This window comes from Festucalex cinctus, chromosome 19 (genome assembly GCF_051991245.1).
Source record: "Festucalex cinctus isolate MCC-2025b chromosome 19, RoL_Fcin_1.0, whole genome shotgun sequence".
Classification (NCBI taxonomy): domain Eukaryota; kingdom Metazoa; phylum Chordata; class Actinopteri; order Syngnathiformes; family Syngnathidae; genus Festucalex; species Festucalex cinctus.
This window is the reverse complement of record NC_135429.1, coordinates 293,487-318,481: the sequence shown is the minus strand read 5'-3', so window position 1 is coordinate 318,481 and position 24,995 is coordinate 293,487. Positions and strand designations below refer to the sequence as shown.

The 24,995-nt window shown below is 45.5% G+C and overlaps 3 protein-coding genes and 1 long non-coding RNA gene across 5 annotated transcripts; 2 read left to right on the top strand and 2 right to left on the bottom strand.

Annotated features, from left to right (window-relative positions):
- Positions 1–433: 433 nt before the first annotated feature.
- Positions 434–3,931, bottom strand: LOC144007883 (uncharacterized). The gene is made up of 3 exons (XR_013280442.1): positions 3,857–3,931; positions 771–851; positions 434–474 (listed from the first exon to the last, which is right to left on the bottom strand). It is a non-coding gene; the product is annotated as an uncharacterized LOC144007883 (long non-coding RNA).
- Positions 3,932–10,369: 6,438 nt separating this feature from the next.
- On the bottom strand, positions 10,370–15,413 carry LOC144006970 (class I histocompatibility antigen, F10 alpha chain-like). Its single transcript, XM_077506152.1, has 9 exons — positions 15,237–15,413; positions 14,518–14,796; positions 12,669–12,959; positions 12,312–12,596; positions 11,023–11,145; positions 10,918–10,950; positions 10,786–10,830; positions 10,685–10,720; positions 10,370–10,603 (listed from the first exon to the last, which is right to left on the bottom strand). Exons 1-9 carry the CDS (start codon positions 15,298–15,300, stop codon positions 10,566–10,568), a joined length of 1,194 nt encoding a protein of 397 aa, XP_077362278.1. The 5' UTR covers positions 15,301–15,413; the 3' UTR covers positions 10,370–10,565.
- A 600-nt stretch (positions 15,414–16,013) lies between these two features.
- Positions 16,014–20,129, top strand: cibar1 (CBY1 interacting BAR domain containing 1). The gene is made up of 9 exons (XM_077506153.1): positions 16,014–16,098; positions 16,583–16,817; positions 16,891–16,959; positions 17,041–17,142; positions 17,556–17,561; positions 17,628–17,732; positions 17,809–17,922; positions 18,994–19,110; positions 19,177–20,129. The coding sequence occupies exons 1-9, from the start codon at positions 16,070–16,072 to the stop codon at positions 19,309–19,311; spliced, it is 912 nt and encodes a 303-aa protein (XP_077362279.1). The 5' UTR covers positions 16,014–16,069; the 3' UTR covers positions 19,312–20,129.
- Positions 20,130–20,538: 409 nt separating this feature from the next.
- On the top strand, positions 20,539–24,897 carry LOC144007885 (uncharacterized). Of its 2 annotated transcripts, XM_077507828.1 has the most exons (4): positions 20,539–20,579; positions 20,662–21,029; positions 22,810–23,204; positions 23,894–24,897. In XM_077507828.1, exons 2-4 carry the CDS (start codon positions 20,738–20,740, stop codon positions 24,674–24,676), a joined length of 1,470 nt encoding a protein of 489 aa, XP_077363954.1. In that variant the 5' UTR covers positions 20,539–20,579; positions 20,662–20,737; the 3' UTR covers positions 24,677–24,897. The 2 variants fall into 2 exon arrangements, with proteins under 2 accessions (XP_077363954.1, XP_077363955.1); XM_077507829.1 differs by lacking the exon at positions 20,539–20,579 and having other exon boundaries at positions 20,881–21,029; positions 22,751–23,204.
- The last annotated feature ends 98 nt before the right edge of the window (positions 24,898–24,995 follow it).

Sequence of the window (24,995 nt, the reverse complement as noted above, 5' to 3'; positions counted from 1 at the left end):
CTGCCGGGGCGTCGGATCCTGCTGGGGCGTCGGTCGGGGCGCCGGTTGATGCTGCCGGGGCGTCGGATCCTGCTGGGGCGTCGGTCGGGGCGCCGGTTGATGCTGCCGGGGCGTCGGATCCTGCTGGGGCGTCGGTCGGGGCGCCGGTTGATGCTGCCGGGGCGTCGGTCGGGGCGCCGGTTGATGCTGCCGGGGCGTCGGATCCTGCTGGGGCGTCGGTCGGGGCGCCGGTTGATGCTGCCGGGGCGTCGGATCCTGCTGGGGCGTCGGTCGGGGCGCCGGTTGATGCTGCCGGGGCGTCGGATCCTGCTGGGGCGTCGGTCGGGGCGCCGGTTGATGCTGCCGGGGCGTCGGATCCTGCTGGGGCGTCGGTTGGCAGACTTGTGGGTGTGTCATTTTCATCAGTGGTAATCTGAAGGAGTTGCCTTCCTGTGCTGTGTCGAGGATATCTCGTATTTGGATGAGCGTTGGTTCCTGTTTCCATTGACATGTTTTGTCAAATATCTCTTTTGATGATTCCAAACTTATTATATTTCATACAGCGGGGGTGGTCAATCTCTGTCTTCGAGGGCTGGAGTTCTGCATGTTTTGGATGTTCCCCTTCTCCAACACACCTGATTCATTTGATCAGCTCATCAGCAAGCTCTGCATAAGCCTGATAACGATCCTGTTCATTGGAATCAGCTGTGTTGGAGGAGGAAAACCACAAAGACCTGCAAGGACTCTGGACCTCGAGGATCGGAATTGCCCGTGTCATACGGATTGCTTACCAAAAAGTAGAAGTAGGAAGATGAATGTTTTGATGATCATTGTGATGCCCTCTGATGTCCCCAGCTGAATTTGATTACGTCCTGTAAAAATGACAAGAAACAAAAACATTTGAAGGTGACTTTCAGTTTATTTCCAAAAATAATCCCTCTTTTTATCAAAAGCTGTTATATTATCCAAGAAACACATCGAACAAAGAAGGCCAATGGGGTATATGGCACGGAAGAGGCGGGACTGTTTTTGCACATCAGTTTGGTTCCGGTTCGGTTTGCGACGTGTGGGCTGCGTCAAAATTACTTGTGCTTCCGACTTTGTGCCCCTCGGTTGCGCGTTCGCAACCCGGACTGGAACCAAACTGATGTGCAAAATGACGCAAGTCCCGCCTCTTCCGTGGCATATACGCCATAAGTAACTTGAAACGAGATGGCGGAAAAAAATCCATACAATAATACAAAAAATACAATAAAATACAATACAAAAATAGAAATGAATAAAATGAAGCGAGTTGAGCAATATGGAAATAAAAATGAATGGTTAAAGCAGTCATGTTATGATCAAGGGGATGGACAAATTCCAGCCTTTCAATGCTCCGGGACAGGATGGAATATAGATGGAATTTTGACGCGGAAGGGTGGGCTAGACATTCAAAAATGCTACTCTGGTACCTTATTCCAGACATGTCTAAGGTCCAGTTGCGTCCCAGTAGGCCTGGAGAAGTGGCCGAGGTGTTTTACTTCCAAAAGCGGGAAAGAATAACTAAATAACTACCTCCAAGCTAAGACGTCCTTTCAACAGACGTGGCTGGAGTGAAGGATCCTCTAAAAATGGAATGAGGATCAGGACTTGCAGGCAAGACCCTCTCCAATGTAGTATGGCTTCAAGGCAGGTATGTCCATAAAAACTGCTCTACTTGACTTTTGTCGCGGGTTGAGAGAAATATGGCCAAAAACACGCTTAGCCGTTGTGTCTTTGGAAATTTTGCGGGAGCTTTTGACAGAATGACTTTCAACAGTTTGAGCGTATCTCCGCAGTCGCAACAGATGCTTCTGGCGCTAGTCGCTTGGATTGAGTATTAAGTGAGCTTGATGGAAAAACTGTGAAAAGGATGTTCTCAAAGTGCAATTCTGTCGCCCCTTCCACTGGAATTGTGTTGTGAATTCCGTACTTTTGGAACTCCAGAAAGAAAATATCTATGTACAAGCCTTTGCCGACGACCTGGTGGCACTAGTAGCAGTTGCCTCCTTTGGCCTCTCATGGTGATGGGTGTGCAGCTTTGATGATGAATTTCATGAAGATGGAGCAAATTTTGTTGACCCAGTCGAAATACAGCTTTTACAGTCTTATGAAGAATCATATCAATCTGAATATCCTGATCCAAAGACTAACTTACTTTCTTAACAAACTTCAATTTCCAACTTTGATTGAAGATGCAAAAGTTCATCTTGAGCAATAAATAAAGTGTTGATGAATCAATAGGGGCTTTGAAAGCTCATAGTAATGGTAAATGGACTGCTTTTTATAGAGCGCTTTTAACGACACCATACGGTGCCCAAACTGAAACATCGTATTCACGCATTCACACACCATGTGGTCGACTGCTGCCATGCAAGGCGTGGCCAGGGCCACTGGGAGCAAATCAGGGATCGGTGTCTTGCTCAAGGACACTTGGACATGGTCACCGGGGATGAGGATCGAACCCACAACCTCACGGATGGGAGATGACCACTCTACCACTGAGCCATACCGCCCCACAATGGCAAAGTTCAGTAGCACCAAATGGCCAGCCTATAGAACTATACAAGATCATCATCATATATTTCTGGAATCCTTTGGAAGCAGTTCACCTTTGACTGAAACAAGGTGAATCCCCCACAGATAGAACATCATATCGTCCAATTTCCTTAACTCATTGACTGGCAGCCATTTTTGTTGAAGCAACCCCCTTCACTGCTGGCTGCTTTACTGGATTTGGACTGCTTTTGCAAGGTCCACACAATATTGTGTTCTATTGCTATATAAACATAGAAAGATTAGCATCTCTTCTTACATCAGGGAAAAAAAGTATATTTCTATCTGTTTCTGTTTTGTAGCAATTAGCATTAGAATATCGCTAAATTTCATCACAAATCTGTTTAAAACAGTGGGAAAACGTTTTTTGCAACATGGCCCTGGTTGATCTCTTATACTCTGCTGCCACCTGCTGGACATTTTTGTAATAACTACCATTGCTTCAAGCATTTTCTTCAGTTCAGAGGCTGCATCAAAGCCTTCTGTATGCTCTAGCATAAAAAAACATAAACAAAACAAAACGTATAAATACGTCTTTGGGAGCGAATGAGTTAATGTCATGTAACACTAAAGTTCTATGTAAGGCTGCGGCCAAAAAAAACATCCCCTATTTAATCAATAAAGAGCAAAATGTGTTTGTGTTCGGCTAACAAGCATTTCAGAGCGTCAGGAGATGTTTTTGAAACAATATGCTCTCAAGGTCGAGCCAGTTTGTCATAAGAATCTTATCATTCTCTTTCTAATCTTCATCTGATCTAATCTTCATCAGATAATTATGATTCATTACTGGCAAATGTGACAGAATCATTGGAGTTATCTGTTTCTACGGTTGGTCGTATTCATATATTTAAAATGTCAAATCTTACCTCATTTTTTATCATCTTTATTTCAGTCATTTCCACTTCCTCTACCGGCATCCTTTTTTTTTTTTTTTTTCTTACACTTGGGAAACATATTTCTCGTTTGATTTGGATCCATAAACATCCGAGATGTTGTCTTAACTTACGATGGAGGTGAGCGAAAATTGCTTGATATGAAATCATATTATTGGGAAGCCCAGCTACAAACAGCCATATTTTATTTTCATTCAGTTGATATTGCAGCATGGGTGGAAATAGAGAATTGTGGAATAAAACTTCCAATTCATTTCTATCTTTATACATCACAGGCAAAAATGAGAAAAATATGTTGAATCCTGTACAGTGACCTGGATTGGATTGAAAAGCACCTTAGAAATAAAGTGTATTATTATTATCGTTTGTTATTCTTTCAAGTTGCAAGATGGAGAAAAACTACTCACCACGCTCAATCAAGTGAATTTTTCGATACTCGCTCGACTCAACTGGTGTGTTGTCGTGTGTCGGTTTGCTCCCACCTTGTAATGTCGTCTTCCAACGGTACGCGTTTGACTAATAAAGATCGGAACTCAACTCTTGTCCCCGCCCTCATTAAGGTGAGGCCTCAATTATCCCTTCTTCTTCTTGCTTAGTGCGTCAACAAGTGAATCTTGTCAAGCTACATTTTTGTTTGCAGCCTGCAATTAATCAATTAGATAATTGACGTCATGTTGGCTGTTTCACAAACCGAGTAGGTGACAATTTGGAAATTACCATCTGATTGTTTTTGCTTCTGCTTGGAATGATCACAAGTTTCCCTTGGAAAACTTTGTGACACGGCGGCGTTGACCGATCTTCTCATGCGTCAACTTTGGGGTTGGAGGGAATGTTGGGTAACATCGGGCTGTCTTGAGTGTCCGTCGCCCCCGCTTCCTTCAGCTGCAGCATCACGCCTTGTGTCGTCACTTCTATGACCGTGACTCCACGTTACTGAGTCACCCTGACCAAATGATTCAATGGCTTCCTTCTCCATGCAATGATGACCGGATGCTTCCCTTCCAGTCAAGTCAAATCGATTTCTATCGGCCTGAATCGCAACAGTCTCAAAGGGCTTCACACAGATATTAATGACATCCCCTGATCCTAACCCCAAGAGGGCAAGGAAAAACTGAAGCAAAGCAAACAAGCCATCAAGGGTACAATAAGAAACCTTGCCAAGGGTCCGCAAAAGTGGGAATCCCCCTTCCAGGATGAGCAGGCTGCGATGGATGCAGGGCAGGGCGGGCAACAATTTACACAATCTATACCGCTATACAGAGTCTATGTAATGAATTGAAGAACTGCAAAAAGAGAAGTGGGTCCTCCTCCAACCTTCAAGGCTTCTGAGGAACTGACTGACGGACCGGTTCTGATCAAGGGTACTTCAAGCAAACCTTGAACATACTGGATGACTTCAAGGTTTGCTTCCAGTCTGAGGAACGAAATGAGCGCAAGTGGTCAAGGTTACTTGCCATCTAATAAACTAAATGACTCCTTCTGTTGAATGTTTTTTCCCTGTCTGAGGAACTAGCAGACTGGGTCTGTTTTTGGTGTACAGTATTCCTGTCTTGGGGACTGACTAGTAGATTCGCTTGTAGGTTAGGTTGAAGGCTTTTGAGGAACTAGCACCTGAGGCATAAATTGACGTAGACATGGACTTTGTCTGTTTGAGGTTACTTCCCATCTGAGAAACTGACTGATTGGCTCTAATTCACGAAACTTCTTATCCGACAAAGTGAGATGCTGGTTCTGTTCAAGGAGACAGACTTGAACAAGATTTTTTTTCCTCTCTGAGGAACTGACAAACTGGTTCTGTTTGTTGTTTCTTCCTGTATGAAGATCGGACAAACTGGTTTTGTCCAAGGTTTCTTCTCCCATCAGAAAAAATGGACCAACCACTTCAAGGTTCCTTCCTGTCTGACGAACTGACAAATGGTTTCTGTTCCTGGTTTTTGACTGACTGTACATAATCGAGGTTTTCTTTTTCATTTCTGAGGCAGTGATTGACCAGGTAGTTTCCTGTCCTAGTGCCCGTGAGAGTAGGTTGTGAATGTGTGCATTTGTGCACTTGTGTTAATGAACTAACATGAGAGAGGTGTCGTCACCGGGCTTAACTGTGTTATGTGCAGAATGCTGTCAGGTGACGGCGCATGACGACAAAGCTATGATAATTAGCGCCTTAATTATCCACACTCGAGCATCGTAATTGTAAGGCGTGGAGCTAATTGCTGCTGTACCGAAACAAGAACATACGCAAACACTCCCACATACGGAATGGCAACACTTGCTCAGAATAGATTCATCCTGATTTTAGCAACGGGCGTTAGTCATCATCTGCATAACACTTCAGTAAACATGAATGGTCTCCAACATTGTTGATAAACGGAGCTTGTACGCGCGCTCTATTTCCGATACGTGTTAGCAGCCTCACAATGAGTCACGAGCGTCCATAAAATGTTTGGACAGTGAGCATTCCAAACTTGTCCGCCTTTTTTTTTGACACATATCATGTCGCGTTCTTTGTGATGCTGTTGTGTTTTGCTGCAGGACTCGTTGTCACTTGAATACCGATGATCCCGTCCGATTTGAGTCTAGAGTCCCTTCTTCTCAGGAGGGTGTGAAAAGCTTTGCTGCTGTCTTTTTACAAATATCTCCTTTCTCTCTTGTAAAGGTTGGCCGGGAGTAACTCTATGTTCACGTTCAGGCGTCTATCAACAACATTTCCTTCAAGTACTTTTGGATCGTCTTGCAGGGATGCTAAAAGAAAGGAAACGCAAGTCTTGTAGCTGCTCGCCAGTAAGCCAGGTCTCCATCGCGATTTCACTGATTTCCATCCCAATCGGGTTAGAAGCACAACGCAAATGGAAATTCTGGACGGAAATGCGCAGGGATGTCATCGTTTAGCGGCATGACAATATGGTGGCTTCCGAACAGTGCGCGTGGAACTGTACGGATGGAGAGCGTCAACGTGGCCCAATTAATTGGTGCACCTCGAACGATAGCCCTCATATGGTTGATTATAAATCGGTTCCAGCAGAAGCGTAACTGTTCGCTGGTGCCTGTTGACGGATGTGATGACGCCAGGTGTTGATGTTTCGCAGTCTGTCCTCTTCATCCAAATGCTCGTTTGGCATGGATCGGCACGCGTGATCGGTTGTGGCTCATGTGATACCACATCACATGATAAAACGGTTGACGGCTGACATCTTGGGTCGGACCGAGAAAAACAGTCTGCATGCAAACCTGACTAGCAAGTAGCAAAGAAAGGGCGCATAGCGTCTGCATTGTTAGCGGAGCGGGACCAAGAATGAAATGTCTTTGACGATTCCACTTCAAACACGTGATTTCCTGAGTCGCTCTTTGATGCGGGCCAGGACCTAACCCCAAAATGACTTCATTAAACTGGCTCGCAGGTACTATGCAGTTGCGGGTTGACTTGAATTGTAAAAGCGCTTTTCATCATACACACGCGCACAAACTCGCAAATGCAGATTGCAGATGATGAATTCATCCTAAAAACACAACAACAAGAAAAGTGTTCCAACATAACAGACTTGAAATAAGACTGCATCAAATGAAAATAAAATGAAACAAAGTTCATCGCAGCCACGAATGATTTTGAAAAGCTCAAGCTCTTGAAAAACGTGAACCTTCTCCGCATCCCTGAGATGCGCCACAGGCCGGGGCCCTAAAACCGTAAGGACGCTTCCACTTTAGGAATGTCTCAGAGGCCGGATCTGGAGGATCTCGGGGCCAGTGTGGGTGCCGAAGGTAAAAGGGTCTCCAAGAAAAAAAGGGCCCAGACCCTTACGATGCTTTTGGAAACCTGCAAAAGAACTTTCAAACTGATCGTTCACACGGACGAGAAGGCAGCGCGCCGATTGTCGGATTGGTGCAAATGGTCTGAGCACGGGCTGCTCAAGTCTGTCATTGTAAACCGGAAAAACTCGTTTGTAGGCGAGTAGAATGTGGAGAATGACATTCATCCATCCATCTGGCAATGATAGCATGCGTTAGCGAGTGTTGAGAGAGTTGGGCGGACTTACACGAGAAAAAAAAAGAAAAAAGACTCTTTTGTGTTGTAGTTTTAAAGTGAGGACAGAGTCTAAAATGTTTGTTTTTTTTCACTTGAGATGTCTGATGTCAGGGTAAGTGCTGGTAATGAAGCGAGAAGTTTCTCTCTCTGTGGGCCTGAAAAGCACACCTTCACTTTTGTCCCGCTTACGCTGGGGGACGTTCTATGCCATCCAAGATCGAATGTCGGATGTCGTTGGACTGCGCGGCGTCCTCTGAAAACGTGAAAATGTCCGATCAGAAACACCGCCAAGGGCTGCCTATACCAGTTCATGAAGGGGTCTAAAAGTCATCCCTGGGGCACACCGCTTGTAATTGGATTGAAATTCTGCCAGTTACAGTAGGATAAAAAATAAAATAAAAAAAACCTTAGGAGGGGAGGCCAAATGCCGACGCAAACTTCAACAGGGAGCCACAAATAATACTTCAAGTGTTGTCTGCCTCTTTTATGGAGAGATAAACCGGCAAGAGTGTAAGAATGTTGTTTAGAGGATGACGTGAGTTTGAATGTGAGGCTTCAATTGCAAAGCGCTTTGGGCACCATATGATGTCGTTGTGACCGTGCTCTGGCAAGATGAATTCTGGCGCCATTTGTGAGTTGACAAACTCTGGAGAATACAACTTGTCCCGCTCCCGTTGATTTCCGCTGATCGTTTGGACCAATCACAGAGCCACATTGTGTTTGGGGGCGGGATATGTAACTGTGACGAAACCAGGAAGTCGACGCCGGGGCTAAAGTGGACGAATGGACGCTACAATGAATTGTGTTCTTGCAGAATGACTCACCGTTTCCTTGTTGAATGTTGAACAGCGAGAGGCGCTTCGACCATTTCTAGCCAGTAAGATGTTCGTGCTTTTCCCGCCTTCGACAAGAAGGAAGACGAAATGTTCACCCGTGGCCGTGATTGGTTCAAACAAACGTGCAGAATGTCACATCGTCCAATCAGCTCCAATTATTGTTGATGTTAATGTCCCGCCTTTTCCGAGCACATTACTGTGGAGAGGTACCAGACGGATATTGCGAAGAACTCGCTTGAGTGAAGCGCTCTTACCGTGTTGGTGTCGTTAGAGCGCGACATAAGAAGCAGTCCGTCCATTGAAGCGCTTCAAATGTTTTTTCAAGCGTGTGTGTGTGTGTGTGCCTTTGTCTTTGCTACATTGTGGGGCCCATACACGCCTCTTTTTCCAGGTTGAACTACCAGTTAAGTTCAGACCTCTTTCTGAGGGTCAAGACTTGGTTTTAGACTTTAGGTTTGATTTGTGTTTTGGTTGAGGTTAGGGTAAGGAATGGGGGTAGCCAATCAATTTGGATGATTGAGGCATTATGCCAATGATACAAAGACAAATTGGGGACATCATTTCAAGTTTTGTTTTTGGAGGTACATATGGTCTGTGTTTATTGCAGATTTGCTTTGCTTTTTATAATTGTGCGGTATTCTAGTCGTCGCCTTGTGCAATTCAGGGATGAAAAATGAGGCATGCAGATTACAAGCAGCTGCTTGGGCGCCCTCTAGTGACCAACATCCTCAAAGTGCCTCCTTCCTTTTTTTTCTTTTTTTTTTGGGCGATAAACTTCAGTATTTCCTTATCGGATTTCGTATCATTTGTCAGTGAGAAGAACAGAACTTCCCAATCTCCCAAATATATTCTTTTTGTAAGTTTATTCAATTTATACTTGAAACCTCTGAAATTAGTCAAGGGTACCTAAAAACAGATGACGATATCAAACAAGTCCCGACTGAATTGTGTAATGACGAAAAGATTGAATTGTTTTCATCCTGTGCATAATATTAATTTCACAGTTTTTCTTACTTTTTATTTATTATCGACACTTTTTGTTATTAATTGATCTTTATACTTCTGTGCTGTTCAATCATATTTGTATTGATGGACTTATAATGTGAGGTTCCTTCTGGCAATCTTTGTTTGTTTGTTTTTTCCACATGCAAAGGACAATTGTTGCCATGTTTATTTTGTAAACTACAGTCAAGTTCATCCATCCATCCATCCATTTTCTTGACCGCTTATTCCTCACAAGGGTCGCGGCGGGTGCTGGAGCCTATCTCAGCTGGCTCTGGGCAGTAGGCGGGGGACACCTTGGACTGGTTGCCAGCCAATCGCAGGGCACACAGAGACCAACAACCATCCACACTCACACCGAAGGGACAAATCGGAGCGCCCAATCAACCTGCCATGCATGTCTTTGGAATGTGGGAGGAGACGGGAGTACCCGGAGAAGACCCACGCGGGCACGGGGAGAACATGCAAACTCCACCCAGGAAGGCCCGAGTCCTCAGTCAAGTTCATTTATTAAAAAAATCCCAAAAAAACTTCCGTCCTTCGCCACCGTAATTGGCAACATTTCATTTCAAGTGTACGTCCTTTCAACTTGGCTGACGAGAAACATTTTGACAAGAAAAGGACGGCAAGCAACCGGCAACAGAAGGCTGAGCGTCAACGCATCTTGTTTCCAATGGCAGCGAAGTGAAGCTGAAGCAAGCCACGATACGACCACAGAAGCATTTCCGCTTACATTTCACAATAATGGCTAACGGCTACCATTTGGCCACAGCAACCCCTGTCACCACGTCGCTTCCTTTTGAAACGTCTTCAGGAAGTCGCACCGAGATGAAAACACGTCACGGGGAAAGGAAGAAAAACTCAACAAAAGCACCAAGCAAGGCAAGCAAGCTAACATGACATGTGCAATTCCCCTTGAGCTCGTTCCTTTAGTCTAAAAAAAACGTTGCTTCCCGTCGTTATCAACGCCCACTTTTCAGCGAGTACGCAATGGTTGCGACCAAATTGGGGGGGGGGGGATGACGTCACGTGGAAGAGGCAAAAAAAGTGAGTACAAAAAAACATCCTGATTCAAATTGTTTGTTTTTTATTTTGCCATTGAAATAGGCAATCAGTGAAAAGAAGTTGATATCAATCAATCGTGTCCCGTTTTGTTGAACGCTCGAATATCAAATGGACTCAAAATGGAAGCAGAACAAGTTGTCGGATTTGTCGCTGGCGGGCATCGCCGCTTCCAAAACCAAGTGGAGCTCCATGACGTCACCCGCCGGAGGTCAGCGGCGTTGCGCTCTGCTCGTCTGCAGGGGGCGCACAAACACATGGCAACGGTCAACAATGGACTGCGGTGGTCACAATTTAGCGTCACGCGAGGATCCCACCTGGATTGTCGCACAGCGAGTCCCTGGAGTTGTTGCCTGCAAGCAGAAAAGATGGCGGTCAAATGGAGCCGCTGACGGACTGGAAAAAAATGTCTCTCGACCTGAATCGCTGCTGGAGGAGTCGGCGCCCAAAGGCAGGTCGGCGTCTGGCGGGGGAACACGTGACACGGCGAGCGGTTAAGACTAACGATGATGTCATCGGCCCACTTTGGTCAACGTGATGCAAAAATTACCTTCATCGGCGGACGCGGCCTTGCGAGCGGCACCTGCGGACGGCCAACGTTAATTGAGACGTTAGAAAAAACGTTGAATACGCGGGCGTTTCCGTGGCAACCTACCGCATTTCAACTTCCTGTACAAGAAGTAACCCAGCACGGCGAGGGCCAACATGCCGAGGGGCACCAGCACCCCGTAGACCACCATCGTCACGTCCACCGCGGGGGTCTTCGAGATCTCGCCGTCTGGAAAGGAAAACAATTTTCTTTTGCGTACCGCTCACGTCAACCGTTTCAAATCAGCCGCCGTCAATTTCAAGTAGTTGGTCTTTAGCGGTGGAAAAATTCAGGCCCAGAAAGTCCAAAGGTCGCTCCAGTTTGGTGAGACCGCAACGTACACGATATGCGATACAAGGCTCACGATAAACGATGATCTCGCCATTGTCCATATCGTGCTCAGGTCATAAATCCACGATAAAACGACTCAAGATATAAACGGATGTTCGGTTTCTTTTTGTAGCGTCACTGAAACGCAATATTCAAACGGGTGTCTTCTTCACACTGTGACGTAATTTTAAGTATAACATTGCAAAAGATGATTCATAAATAAAATGACGTCAATCCAATTCAAGGGATACTTGACTCATTGAGCCATTTTCAGCAGTAAAAAGTTTTGTCTATAATTAATGCGGTAACGTCATTATTTTTCATGTACAAGTATTACCTTTCAAAAGTCATTTTTCTACTTGCTGTCGACTGATGATGACATCACCTGTGCTAACAACCAATCAGGGCTGAGTTTACGACCAAACCCAGAAAACAGGTGAGCCATGATTGGCCATTGACCTACTTCCTCAGCACAGGTGATGATGTCATCATCGATGAAAAATGACTATTTTTTTTGTTACGGTATTAATTGTACATGAAAATAATGAAGTTCGCAAATTTATTCTGGACAACATATGAACATTTCACTGCTGAAAATGAGTCAACTATCCCTTTCAATCAATATGAATATTCCTGAGAAATGTTGTGCTTCACAAAGTCGAAATATAAAATATGTTTGAAAATGTTGAAATTGAAGATCTACTCCACATTTTTCATAGAAACGTCAAACGCAAACCTGAGTCCGCTAAATGTCTTCCGCAAGTCAAAGAGCGCTGACGAGTCTTCTTCTTCGCCTGAAGACTCGCGTCCATTTCCCCGCCGCTCCCCCTAGTGGCCCGCCAAGTCATTGCTCAATAATTGCTGAACAATGGAGCCGTTTTCATGGCTGCATATTGACTACAAATATTGCGATACTTGCGTAGGTATACGATCATGTATCGGGAGGCAAAGTATTGCGATTTATCATCACACTCCTAACGGCAGGTAAAGGTGCTTGCGACCTGCCGGTGACCCGCCCTGCTCACCCCAACGCGTTTCCGCGTGCAGTCCGGACTCGCCATGGCGAAGGACGCAGGAGAATTTGCCGGCGTCGCTCGGCAGGATCTCCACGCTCTCGCGCCTCTGGAAGGTGTCGTCTTCGTTGGGCCGCACGCCCGACGACGTCACGCCGTCCTCCTTGGTGAGCGTGCGGCCGTTGCGGCGGATCTCCAGGACGGCGTCCTTGCGGGCGAAGCCGCTGGCGAGGCAGCTCAGCAGCAGCGTGTTGTCGGCGCGCGCCTTCCTGGCGAACGCGTCCAGCGACAGCGGCGCTGCCGACGCAGGCGAGACGGTCCGTAAGCGATGAGCGGGCGCGGGCGCGGGCGCGGCCGGCGTATACGTACGCTTGCGCTGGGCTCGCAGGCGCCGGTACTCCAGGAAGTTGCGCATCCAGGTGATGCACTCCTTGTCCAGGTAGGCCCGCGTGTAGTCCTTGAGGAGCTGCACCACGTCCCACTTCCGTTTGGTCTCCAGCGCGGCGGGGGCCGTCGCCACCCACTCGGCGCGCCCGTAGTCGAAGGACAGGAAGTCCCGGCCGTCGTAGCTGTATGTGTCCACGCCGCCGGCGAACGCCAACGTGCCGTTGGGGTGCAGGCGCCCGCGGCAGCCGTGCAGCCACTGCAGGACGTGCAAGTCTGAGGGCAAACTCACATGATTGGATGATGAGCCGATAGGCCGAGACTTGTGAGGGGGCGAGGCGGCCATATTGCTCCTCCCAACAAACGCTTCGAATCGAGCAATTCAGACAGGACTTCGTAGAAATAGCATGATTGGTGGTCTTTTCAAAGTATGAAACCGACATCATTATTATTATTTTAACTTGTTAAAAATAGTGACCAAATTGCCACAACATAACACTAAGTACCTCCAAGCTGTGTACGTCTCATCTGTATGGGATCGCATGCAGTCGTCTTCCCGTGAGATGGGAGTAGCAAGATGGCCGCCCTGTGACTTCAATGGCTTGCACGGCGTGTATATGGGCGAGTCAGTGTTCAAACTAAACAAATGGACTGGACTGAGCCAATAGCTCCGCCCACACCTTAGCTAGCTGCAGGCCATGGTTATTATAGTTTGGGAATTGTTTTTTTTTTTTAGTTTTAATTCGTTTTCAGGGTGGTTCTGTTATTTATTTATTTTGTAGGGGTGTTAAAAAGAAAATCGATTCGGCGATATATCGCGATACTACATCGCGCGATTCTCGAATCGATTCAATAAAAAAAAATCGATTTTTTCTTTTTTTAAGAGCTCAGAATTGTTCATTCGGTAGTCTTACCGATTCAACGTCTTATCATCATTGCCTTTTTTGTGTGTGTGTGTGTGTGTGAATCGATTTTTAAACGTCCATTTTTAATGGAAACATATTCAACAAAACGTCTGACTTCGGGTTCGGATTCACACCTTGAGCATGGAAGAATGTTATATGAACGGAACATTAAGCCTTAATATTTTATTTTAATGCTGTTCAAACATGAAACAGATTACAACCTCTATAAGACTGAAATTTCAGATAAATAAATCATACATTTTCATATAAATCTTACACTCTACAAGCTTACTGATTAGTATTTTCTAAATTTGAATGAAAAGAAATCGCAACAATCGACTTAGAAATTCGTATCGGGATTAATCGAATCGAATCGTGACCTGTGAATCGTGATACGAATCGAATCGTCAGGTACTAGGCAATTCACACCCCTATTATTTTGTATTATTTTTAGTTATTTAATAAATATTTAGTTTGTTTGTTTTAGTATGAGTTTTAGTTGTAAGAAAATTTTTATTAATTGTGCGCAATATTTCAAAAAAAAAAAAAAAAAAAAACAGCACGTGAGCGACGTCATCTGAAGGTGATTTATTTTTATTGGCTGCCTCTTGATGACGTCACTTCTGTGTGACACATTTTCCAAAAAAAAAAAAGGAAAAAAAAATAATAATAATCCTTATTCCGGTTAATATATAAAAAATCATCCCCATAAGCTCATGCATTCAATTAATGACCAAAGACGAAAACAAAATTTTTGTGATAATTATAGTCAGTTAAGTGTAGTTTCAGTCAGTTTGTTTTTTCCTTTTGATTTGATTTGGTTCACCCAATTGTTTTTGGAATTGGATTTTTTCCGTTAGTTTTATAGTTAAGCAAAAAAAATCAATCAATCAATCCAAGTTGTTGCAGGCTTGTCTTGAGTCTCCTACCCGAGTCGTTGTGTCCCATGCGGTTGAGGAGGATGTCCATGTTGACCTTGAACCACTGCTGCTTGCTCCGCCTGGACAGGCTGCCGTGCTCCCAGTAGGTGGCGCTCAACTCGGCGGCCATCCACGGCTGCTTGGGGACCTTGGTCATGGCGTCGCTGTCGTAGTAGTCGATCACGTGGCCGTCCAGCACGCCCATGGCCGTGAAGTCGCGCGAGGCCGCCGGCAGGAGCGACGCGTCGCCGGACACTCCCGTGTAGATGTACGTCAAGGTGTGGAGCTCTGCTCGGGGACACACAACACACAACACAACACAACACAACACACCTGTCTGTCTGTCTGCATGTGCGCCACCTTGACACGTCTTCCAGTCAAGTGACGCACTTGACAAACACGCACGTTTGCTCGTCATTCTTTCTTGCGCTCCCGACATGATCATTTTGTCGTTTCTTTTCATCGCTCGTCTTCATTTTTACTGCCCATAATAATTCCAAATATTTGTCGAAACGACCTCAAGTGCGCACTCAAAACAAAACAAAACAAAATCAAATTAAATACAATCAATATCAACAATATCAATATCATTGTGGCTGTTTACGCTACTCCCATTTCCGTCCGATGTTTTCTCACTTCATCTGCGGCCGTTTGCGCAAATTCAAACTTGATCTTGACTTTCACTTTGATTCTTGAGATGGCGTCGCTTCGAATAAAACAACTTTTACCTGCTCGTGCGACCGGCGGCTTGCCAATCAGGACACACAAGACGAAGACGACGAACGTCTTCATCTTGTCCGAAACGTCGTCAAGAAAGCAAAAGTCCAACTTGAAATGAAGACTCGGTTCGTCTTCAGGTGCGATTCTCTCGTCCGTCTTTCTTTTATGTGGTGCGTTCGATGCAGCTCGGAAATATGTAGAGCTGCGTCTACTTCCTCGTTTGTGGGTTTTCCACACATTGCTTTCATTCCAAAGCCTCTCGTTTAAAAATATGAGCAGCTTTTTTTTTTTTTTTTTTTTTTTTTTAGCCCAATACAGTCGTAACTTGAGATCATGAGCACGGTCAAGTTAAAATTGCCACCTGAACATAATCAATAGTGAACAAACTTACATTTAAAAAATAAATAAATAAATCTCTCGTAAAAGTAATCCGGCGAAATTACATACACACAAAATCCAAACGGAGTCATTCAAAACCGTTATGTTTAGTTTTTGAAATGGAACCCCAAATTACAATATTAAAATGATAATAACGACGTGGAAAGTCTGACTTATGCTCTTTTTAACGTTTTTGTTTAATTTCCTCCCTGGCTTTCGTTTGTTTTTGTTTTCTCTGTATTAATAACTTGTTCAATAAAAGGTTAATGAAACAAAAGTTCTCGCTCTCGCGCGCCTCCATTAGAGCCGTAAAATCCCATCTTTACATTGACACGAGAACGCGCCAGCATCCATGGCAACGCCTGATAGCTTCTTTGCTAGCCAGCTAGCTGCACTTCTTGTGTGACGCTCCGGTTGGCCATTTTATTGTTTGTTTTTTGGTGATTTTTTTTTTCCAGCAGAGATGAGTCGAACTCCCGATTCACGAGCGAGGTAAACATTTTCACGTCACTGTTTTATGTTTCAACGTTATGCCTGCCGTTTTCTCGGGACGGCTGTTAGCACAGCCAGTTAGCCGCGTGTTGCTAATATCTATGTAGCATATGTATAACGCTGAGTGGTGAGTTGTTGGTCACAGCAAAATAACCACGTTGTATTTTGTTGTTTAAATGTCAATTCACAACTGTTATAGGAGCACAATATTGAGGGAAAATGACGCTGAACACGGGGAGAGCTTTTTCTACTTATGCCTGCATTCGAAACATCCCCCGTCAGTACACACAGGAAAACCAGGGGGCGCTGCGCACTTCAATGAATGTCAACCACAATACACAACAACAACAACCTCTGTGCAACTCATGGAAGAGCATTTCATGACCCTGCCTGTCACTACATGTCGCTAGCCTCGATAGAAGGCCAAACGTGTCGTTTGGATGCGACGCGCACGCGTGACCGTTTGTGATCTTGTTGCGTTCAGGGAGCAGCAGGCCAAGCGGATCCAGGAGAACATCAGCAACGTGGAGAAGCACTTTGACGAGATGTGCCAAATGTTCGCCGCCTACGGCCGCAAGTGCGCCAGGCTGCGCGACAAGGCCGACGTCCTGGTGCGAGAGGTGGCCGACTACGCCGACACCGAGACGCCCGGCCTCAAGAAAGGCGTCAAGCGCTTCGCCGAGCACCTGGCCAGCATTCAGGACTACCGACAAGCACAGGTCTGCGGGTTCCAATGGATTGATGGATGGATGGATGGATGGATGGGTGATTATGCAACTGCGTTTGTTTCAGGTGGAGCGACTGGAGGCCAAAGTGATCGAGCCGCTGAAAGGCTACGGCGCGGTGGTGCGCCGCAAACGGGTGAGTGCAGCACGCGCGTTCCTGCGGCGTATAGCGTTAGCGTGCATGGCGAAGGGTCGAAGTGCCGTGCGTCTCCTTCAGGAGGACGTGAAGGCGGCCCAGAGCGCCTGGTCGCGCGAGTCCAAGCAGAAGCAGCTACTGGAGCGCACGCGGCAACGGAACCCGTCCGACCGACAAGTCATCGTATCCTTCGCGTTCAATCAAAAAACAAAAAAAACAAAAACGGATCGCTAGTGCTAAAACGTTGGCTAGTGCTATTGGAAGTAAGTAAGTTGCTCTTCACATTCATTATTATTATTATTATTATAGAATTGTATATATTATTCTATATATTTTATTATTTTTATGATCATATATATATATTATTTCACATTTATAATGATTATTATTATGTTGTTGTTGTTGTAAGTAAGTTGTTCTTTACGTTCAATTCAAGTGTAATCCAAAGTTCGGAAAAAAAACAAAAACCAGAAACGAAGCAAAAAGTGTAGCGAGCAACGTCTGTGAGTGGCATGTTGGTTGGGGGTGGGGCTAAAAGGTCAAAGTGGTATCTTGAAAAGGATGGTTCCTCCGTCTTTCCTTGACTCCGCCTCCAGTCTCAGGTGGGTTCCCCCGATGGCCGCTCATCGGCTAGCATGTGAGCTGATGATGTCGATGATGCTCGTCAGGCGGAGAGCGAGCACCAGCGAGCGAGCGTGGAAGCGACTCGCACGGCGCGGCAGCTGGAGGAGACCATCGACAACTTTGAGAAGCAGAAGATTCGGGACATCAAGGTGGGACGGCACGTTGCCGACGCCTACTCGCCACATTTTGGTGTTTTTTTTTTTTTCAATTTCCTGCCGCCGCCAGAGGATCCTGTGCGACTTTGCCAGCGTGGAGATGTGCTTCCACGCCAAAGCCTTGGAACTCTTCACGCTGGCCTACCAGAGTGTCGGCGCCGTGGACGAGGACAACCACCTGGAGGTACGTCCAACACGTGAATATGACTGGATAGCCCATGGGACAAGACTTTTTTTTTCGGTGGTTATTGCTCCTCCCAACAAACGTTTCTCGCCATCCCATCCGATACGTTTACAGTACGATCCGACATTTGAGACAGTACTTAGTCGAAACGGCATCATTTATCACCTTTTCTATTTATTACACAGAAACAAGATATGTCAAAAAGATATTTCACTTATTTAGCCCATTATTAGTGATAAAAAAAGTTCATATTTTGTCTATAATTAATTTGATTCACATTATTCTTCACATACAATTAATACTTTTAAAAAAACAATTTTGCCACTGGTTGTCGACTGAAAAAATGGGGTCATATGTTCTCAGGGAGCTCACCTGTTTTCTAGCTTTGGTCATGTGACATTCACAAGCTGAGCTTTGATTGGTTACCTGAGCACATTGTGACGTCATTTTCAGTTGACTGCAAGTTGCAAAATGTGTTTTGAAATTGTACATGAAAAATATTGAAAATATCACATTTGTCATCAACAAAATATGAACGTTTGACAGCCAAAATTGGCTAAATAAGTCAAATATCCCTTTAATGATGTTTAGAAGAATCTTGTATATATTTTAAATGAAAGAATTTGAACTGTAATTCAAGAAAAGATGCCTCTGCCAAATCTAATATTGGGGTCTGAGCGATAGCATTAGCATGCTAACTTAACATTAGCATATTAGAATTAACATGCGAACTTAGCATCAACGCATTAGCATTAAAATGCTAACTTAGCATTAGCATGCTAACCTAGCAGCATCTTGAACATGCTAACGTAGTATTAGCATTAGCATGCTAACGTAGCATTAGCGTTACCATTAGCATGCTAACTTACCATTAGTATTAGCATGCTAGCATTAGCATATTAGCATTATCATGCTAACTTAGCATTAGCATATTGAGTCCTTGTTCCGCAAAACTTGCTTGAAAAAAATGGACTCGACTTTTCGGGGCGGTCTCGTCTTTTTGAAGAGCAAATAACTTTTTGGATTCTGAAGAATATTGGACATTAGCAGTGGTTGCGTTCGTGTGATTAGTTGTTCCGGAGCTCGCTGCACCCGCCCGACTACTCGGAGCGCTTGGACGCCGTGCGCGACAACTCTCTGGACGGGACCGCCTCCTCCACCTTCCTCACGTCCACGCCCGCCTTCCAGGTAGGACGTAAACAATCACATCTCCGCCCCCTTCCCCTCCCACCTGCTCTGACCTGTTTTTGCTAGCAGAGAGCCTCGGAACGGCAGGCTGAAGACAAAGACGAGGAGGAGGAGGAGGAAGAGGAGGAGGAGGAAGAGGAGGAGGAGGAGGAGGAGGACGAGGAGGAGGACGAGGAGGGATCTGATGAGGAAACGCGATGACGCTCGACAATTTCTGTCGACACGAGTGCGCTCGCTAACATTCCTTAACATCATTGTGACATGTACATGTGGATCATTAAATGCACTGTTAAAAAAAACAAAAAAAACATCTGTAAGTCCAATTGTTTGCTTTGCAAATGATTTCCCCTGTTATATTGTACTCTTATATTACATACAAACTTGGCAAAATGTACATTAATTATGGGAAATCAACAGTTTTTACGGGAAAGTCATTTTCCGTTATTTCACAATATTTTTCTTGCGCCCCAGCTGACGGAAAAATTACCATTTTTTTGGACGAGAAAATAATTTTCTGGTGCCCCAGCTGCTGGAAAATTACTGTTTTTTTTTTTTTTTTTTTAAACAATAAAGTAATTTCCTGTTATTTCAAAATATTTTTTCTGGCACTACAGGTGCTGGAAAATTGCAATTTTTATTTATTTTTATTTTTATTTTTTTACAGATGTCCTTTCAAAATAAATATTAATACAATGAATGCTACCACTTATAGGACATGACAGACATTGTTGTTATTTTCACTGAAAAAATGCAGAAAAAAATTGTCAATTCACAAAGAAATTGTGGTCAAATTATGGAATTTTACTGTTAATTTCTCAGTAAATGTGTTTTTACAAGGTTTTAAAGTTGAATTTTACATTTTATTCCATTAAATAACAGACAAATATTTGTGAAATTAGGATACATTTGTGAACATATTTTAACAATATATGTATTTCTAATGGAGTATATATATATTTTTGAAAAGAACAGAAATATTGTGTTTTTATAGTTGCAGTGCTTTCATGTTATTTGTTTTTTTTACATTTGACATGTAAAATCAAAACTTTCATTTTTGTAAATTAAATGATATTTTTAAAACAGAAAAAACTAAAATGTAAGTCAAATTCCTTTTTATTAAAGTTTTTTTTTTTTTTTTTTACAGTGTGAAATATTGTTGACACTTTAATCTGGGCATTTTTTTTTTTTTTTTTACATTTCCCCACCTTACACAAAGCAGTGACTAGCATACAAACCAGGAATATTGTTGTAGCCTAGTCGTCAAACAACATTTATCATATTTTGATATCCAAGTAATTGTCACAATTCAAATGACAACGAGCCAAAGTGCAATGCTTTTTGAGTAAAGCGTTCCCGTACACATTTTTTTTAAAGTTCCCACCTTCTTCTTGTCCTCGAATGCAGCATTAGACCGCCATTTTGACTTATGACGCATTATGACGACAACTCGGAATTTTCAAATTCGAGATGTGCGTAGAATTTTGGTGACGATTCATAGACGTAATCTGACATTCATGACATTATATATGTATGTATTTATTTATTTTTAAGCACGTGACGAAGCAACCCGGAAGTTAGCGTGTTTACCTTCCGGCGTCCGCCCGCGCTTTGTGTGTTCGTTGTGCAAATGGCGGCGAAGGAGAAGGCGAAGGCGAAGGCGAAGGCGAAGGCGAAGGCGAAGGAAGCTCCCGTCCGCCGGCGGTCGCGGTCAAGCGTCCGGGACCAAGAGAAGAGTTTGAGGGCGGCCGTCGAGCGTCAACTTTCGGCGGCGGCCGAGCGCGTCGTGCGGCTGCTTGAGGAGCGGCCGAACCGCGGCGGCGGCGGCGGCGGCGGCGGACATCAGCTCAGGCGGGTGGTCATGGACGCTGTCGCCGCCGCCGTCGAGCGAATCTTCAGCGAGTATCAGGCGGCAGCAGAAGGTTAGTTAACGTCGCTTTTCCTTCTTTTGCACTACAGTCACACAATTGATGACAAGCTGTCAACTACAAAATGTCGGGAAAATTTGGCGAACCTTAACTTCATTTTTTCCCCCCCGCTCAATAAACTTCTCAGGGGACTCAAACTCCATCCAAGGGGTTCTCCAAAGTTGACGTGTAAACATGATCGTCATTTTCTTGCTTCAACTAAATCATTTCACTTCATTTGAGGAGAATTTTGTGGCAGGTTCACTCCAGGGACTTCACGCAAAGGTTTTAATCAACATTATTATTATTTTTTTTTAAAGGACAATATAATTCATGTTGATATTTTGGGGGAAAGTATGTCAATCAATGCCTTTAATTGCTGATCACAAAACCTGCAACTGTAATCTACCTGGCGATTCGATGCGTATCAGGATTTATAGGTCACGATTCGATACTACGTCACAATGTCGATTATTGCAAATTGTTTTTTGTTTTTTTTTACTCAAGTTTAGAAATGACTAATCAGTAAATGTGTATGTGTACACTGTAAGATTTGTATGAACATGTATTTATTTATCTGACACTTTAGGCTTTAGAACTGTGAGCCACTGTATTATATTAAAGCTTAATGTACCATTAATATAACATTCTTCCATGATTAAAGTGCACTAAGTAAGACGTGTTGAATATTTTTCCATCAAAAAGGGGTGTCACCTTTTTTTTGAACAGATTGTCTGCTTTTAATATTGTGACATAACGACGACGATATCTTGTGGCAGTTTTAATATCGTGATATTCCCATATTGCCATTATCATTACATCCCTACTACAGTGATACCTCGGTTTACGAACTTAATTGGGTCCCAGAGTGTGTGTAAACCGAAAAGTTCTTCTTCCCAACATTTATTTCCCATAAGAAACCATTAAAATGAGAATAATCCGTTCCCAGGTCCCTATAAAACATAATTTTCTACTAAATAAGCCTTAAAACTACACAAAAATAGACCTTATTTTATGTATAATAAATGTGCTATTGTATTGTAATTAAAGAAATAAATTCTACTGTATAATAAAGTGGTTTTATTTTACTTTGTGATGGTAGTTCTTAAGGATAGTAGCAATGGTAGACTTACTTCATTCGCGAGCGTTTCACCGCGTGGAGTGTTTATGGAACGGTTGTCGCTCAGTCGCACTTTTTACGTTTAGCGAGTCAACAAAAAGTGAGCACCGCCAACTACTTTCACCTCTTTCCTGGGACTAAACAGCCGTGGCCCGATTTTCTCCTTTTTTGAGGTACGTGATGGCACTTTCGCTTTTTTTAGTGGCGCCAACTCCATCGACGACAATGCAAACGCGCCGCCGAATGGCCGTCCCTCGCTGGTAAGCATTCGGCTTAACACGAGCCTGTGGTGGGGTCTTTTTCGCTCCCATCATAGCAAAAGTACACTCAAAATGTCTATCCAACACAAACCGCGTCCGCACTCAAAGAAAGGGGGTGACGAACCGGGACGCCGTGAGCGTGCGTCAGCTTCTCGTGGCCGCCACCGTGGTGCCGTCCGACCGCGCGGTTTGGTTCGTCCGCCGAAAACTAGTTCGTCTCGCAAATTGAATGTTCGTGAGGCGAAAAGTTCGTGAGCTGAAGCGTTCGTCAGCCGAGGTATCACTGTATATAGGCCACGCCTCCTAGCTGACATGCACCGTCGCAGCACTTCCTTTTCTTTTCTGCTTGTGTTTAGTAAAAATTCCACCAAGATGGCGGCCACTTGTCACGTTGCTCATCACGCTTTGCTTCCAGAGGCAGATGGCGAGCCCGCGCCGCCGCCGCCGCCCGACCGCCCGCCCGTCGAGTCGTCGCACCGCTGCCGAGTGTGCGGCAAGTCGTTTGCCGGCAACGGCTTCCTGATGCGGCACGTGCACAAACACGCCAAGGAGGCGGAGCCCGTCTGCGGCCTCTGCGGCCAGCGCTGGGCTTCCGGCGAGGTCCTGCGGCGCCACCTGCAGACGCACCGTCGCAGCAGCAGGACCTGCGACGCCTGCGGCAAGACCTTCTCGTCCGCGCAAGCGCGGGAGACGCACCGGCGGACGCACGCGGCGGGCGCCAAGAAGCCCTTTGCGCTGTGCCACAAATCGTTGGCACGCACGGACGCCATGGCCACGCACGTCAGGATGCACCGCGACCCTGACACGCAGGTGGGACGCGCGATGGCTCCGTGCGATACGCTAGCGAGCTCGCCAGCGTTAGTTAGCCGTCAGATTAGCATTCTTGTTGTTGGAACGTTATCGCCGTGATTGCATTCATGTTACGTCACAACTGTACTTGACTTTTTTTCTTTTTTTTTTTCCTGTGACTGTGAATCCACTTCCTGTCTGTCCCGCAATCCTGACTCGCAAGCTGCAAATTTGAAAGGGGGCGTGTACCATGACAGATTTGAAATCATCAGATTTGAACTAAAATGTCCAGTTTTTATGAAGTGAAGGACGTTTTCGTCTCGTCTTCATGAGTCGACCGAAATTGAATCCCAATTATTGTTTATTAATGAGGCTTTCAGTCTAGTCTAGTTTTAGTCCGGTGAGAAAAATGTGGGTTGACCAAGTTCATTTTAGTGAACTCAAAGTAACGGAAAAAAAAGAAGCTACAACTAAAATCCAAAAACAATTTCATGACCGAAATAAAATGAAAATGAAAAAAAAGAAAACTACATTTTAAAAAACAACAGAAAGTAATCATTGATGAAATAAGTCAATGGAAACAAGCAGAAGCACCCTGAAAACTCGTTTCAAAAGCAAAACTCAAAACCAATTCAAATGAACGATTGCCAAATTCTACTAACCCTGCGTTGACCAAATGAACACTCGCACCTGTGCCCCCCCCCGCCCAGACCACCGCTGGCGGCGACCAGCACGCGCCCACGACCCCGACGGGACCGAAGCGACGCCTTCTCCACCGCAGCAAAGCACCAACGCGCCTCGGAGATGCCGGTCCGGACCGCCTTCAAGAGCGCGTCCTCACTGGAGACGGCGTGGAAGTGGCGGTCACCCTGGAAGAGGACGCCGGCGTTCCCGAGCGCCAATTCCGCCACGAGAGCGCGTCGCCGCCGGTCCGGGACTTTGCCGAGGAGTCGTCGATCTGCGAGTTCTGCGGCAAGACCTTCCGGGGCGAGGCGGCGCTGAAGCAGCACCTGAAGCGCCGGCACACGGGCGGCGGGCGGCCGCGCCGGCACGCCTGCGAGCGCTGCGGCAAGACCTTCCCCGCCGGCCAGTACCTGCGCGTGCACATGCGGGTGCACACGGGCGAGCGGCCCTTCGCCTGCCGCCTGTGCGGCAAGCGCTTCCAGCAGGCGGGCAACCTGGACACGCACGCCAAGATCCACACGGGCGAGAAGGCCTTCGTGTGCAGCCTGTGCGGCAAGCGCTTCCGCCAGAAGGTCACGCTGGAGACGCACGAGCGCTTCCACCGCCGGGACGCCGCCTTCGCCTGCGCGCAGTGCCGCAAGCGCTTCGTGCAGAAGTCGGACCTCAAGCGACACATGCTGACGCACTCGGGCGAGAAGCCGCACGCGTGCCGCCTGTGCCACAAGCGCTACCAGGAGAAGCGATCGCTGGACGCGCACGCCAAGGTGCACGCCGGCGCCGGCGCCGACGCCGGCGTGCTGCAGCTGTGACGGCACCGCGGGCTCCCGAAACGCCCTCTCAGCGGCCAGGTGGACATTTGTCATTGTCACTGACATTTGATGGAAAGGATAAAAGAAGAATGATTCATTTCTTGACTTGAAACGCTCCGAATATCGCAGACTTCGATGCCAGCGTTGGCATTTCAATCACATTTTCAGTTCTCTTAGCAACATAGTTTGCTTATTTTGAAATAAACAATGTTTGATGCTTACTTTTTGACTCAACTCCAACAAGAAACGGCTTCAACTAGGCTTTTATTTATTTTATTTTATTTTTGGGATGAAACGTTGACTAGTCGCTAAACTGCTA

Excerpts from the sequence above, each read along its gene's own strand:
- LOC144006970 (XM_077506152.1), bottom strand. The coding sequence starts at position 15,300 with ATGAAGACGTTCGTCGTCTTCGTCTTGTGTGTCCTGATTGGCAAGCCG. Across the intron at positions 14,797-15,236 it reads GCCGCCGGTCGCACGAGCAG|AGCTCCACACCTTGACGTAC; the intron begins GTAAAAGTTGTT and ends GTCCCCGAGCAG. Across the intron at positions 10,831-10,917 it reads GGCCGCGTCCGCCGATGAAG|ACGCCGACCTGCCTTTGGGC; the intron begins GTAATTTTTGCA and ends TTCCCCCGCCAG.
- cibar1 (XM_077506153.1), top strand. The coding sequence starts at position 16,070 with ATGAGTCGAACTCCCGATTCACGAGCGAG. Across the intron at positions 16,099-16,582 it reads ACTCCCGATTCACGAGCGAG|GGAGCAGCAGGCCAAGCGGA; the intron begins GTAAACATTTTC and ends TGTTGCGTTCAG. Across the intron at positions 17,733-17,808 it reads AGAAGATTCGGGACATCAAG|AGGATCCTGTGCGACTTTGC; the intron begins GTGGGACGGCAC and ends TGCCGCCGCCAG.
- LOC144007885 (XM_077507828.1), top strand. The coding sequence starts at position 20,738 with ATGGCGGCGAAGGAGAAGGCGAAGGCGAAGGCGAAGGCGAAGGCGAAG. Across the intron at positions 21,030-22,809 it reads GTATCAGGCGGCAGCAGAAG|AGGCAGATGGCGAGCCCGCG; the intron begins GTTAGTTAACGT and ends CTTTGCTTCCAG. Across the intron at positions 23,205-23,893 it reads ACCGCGACCCTGACACGCAG|ACCACCGCTGGCGGCGACCA; the intron begins GTGGGACGCGCG and ends CCCCCCGCCCAG.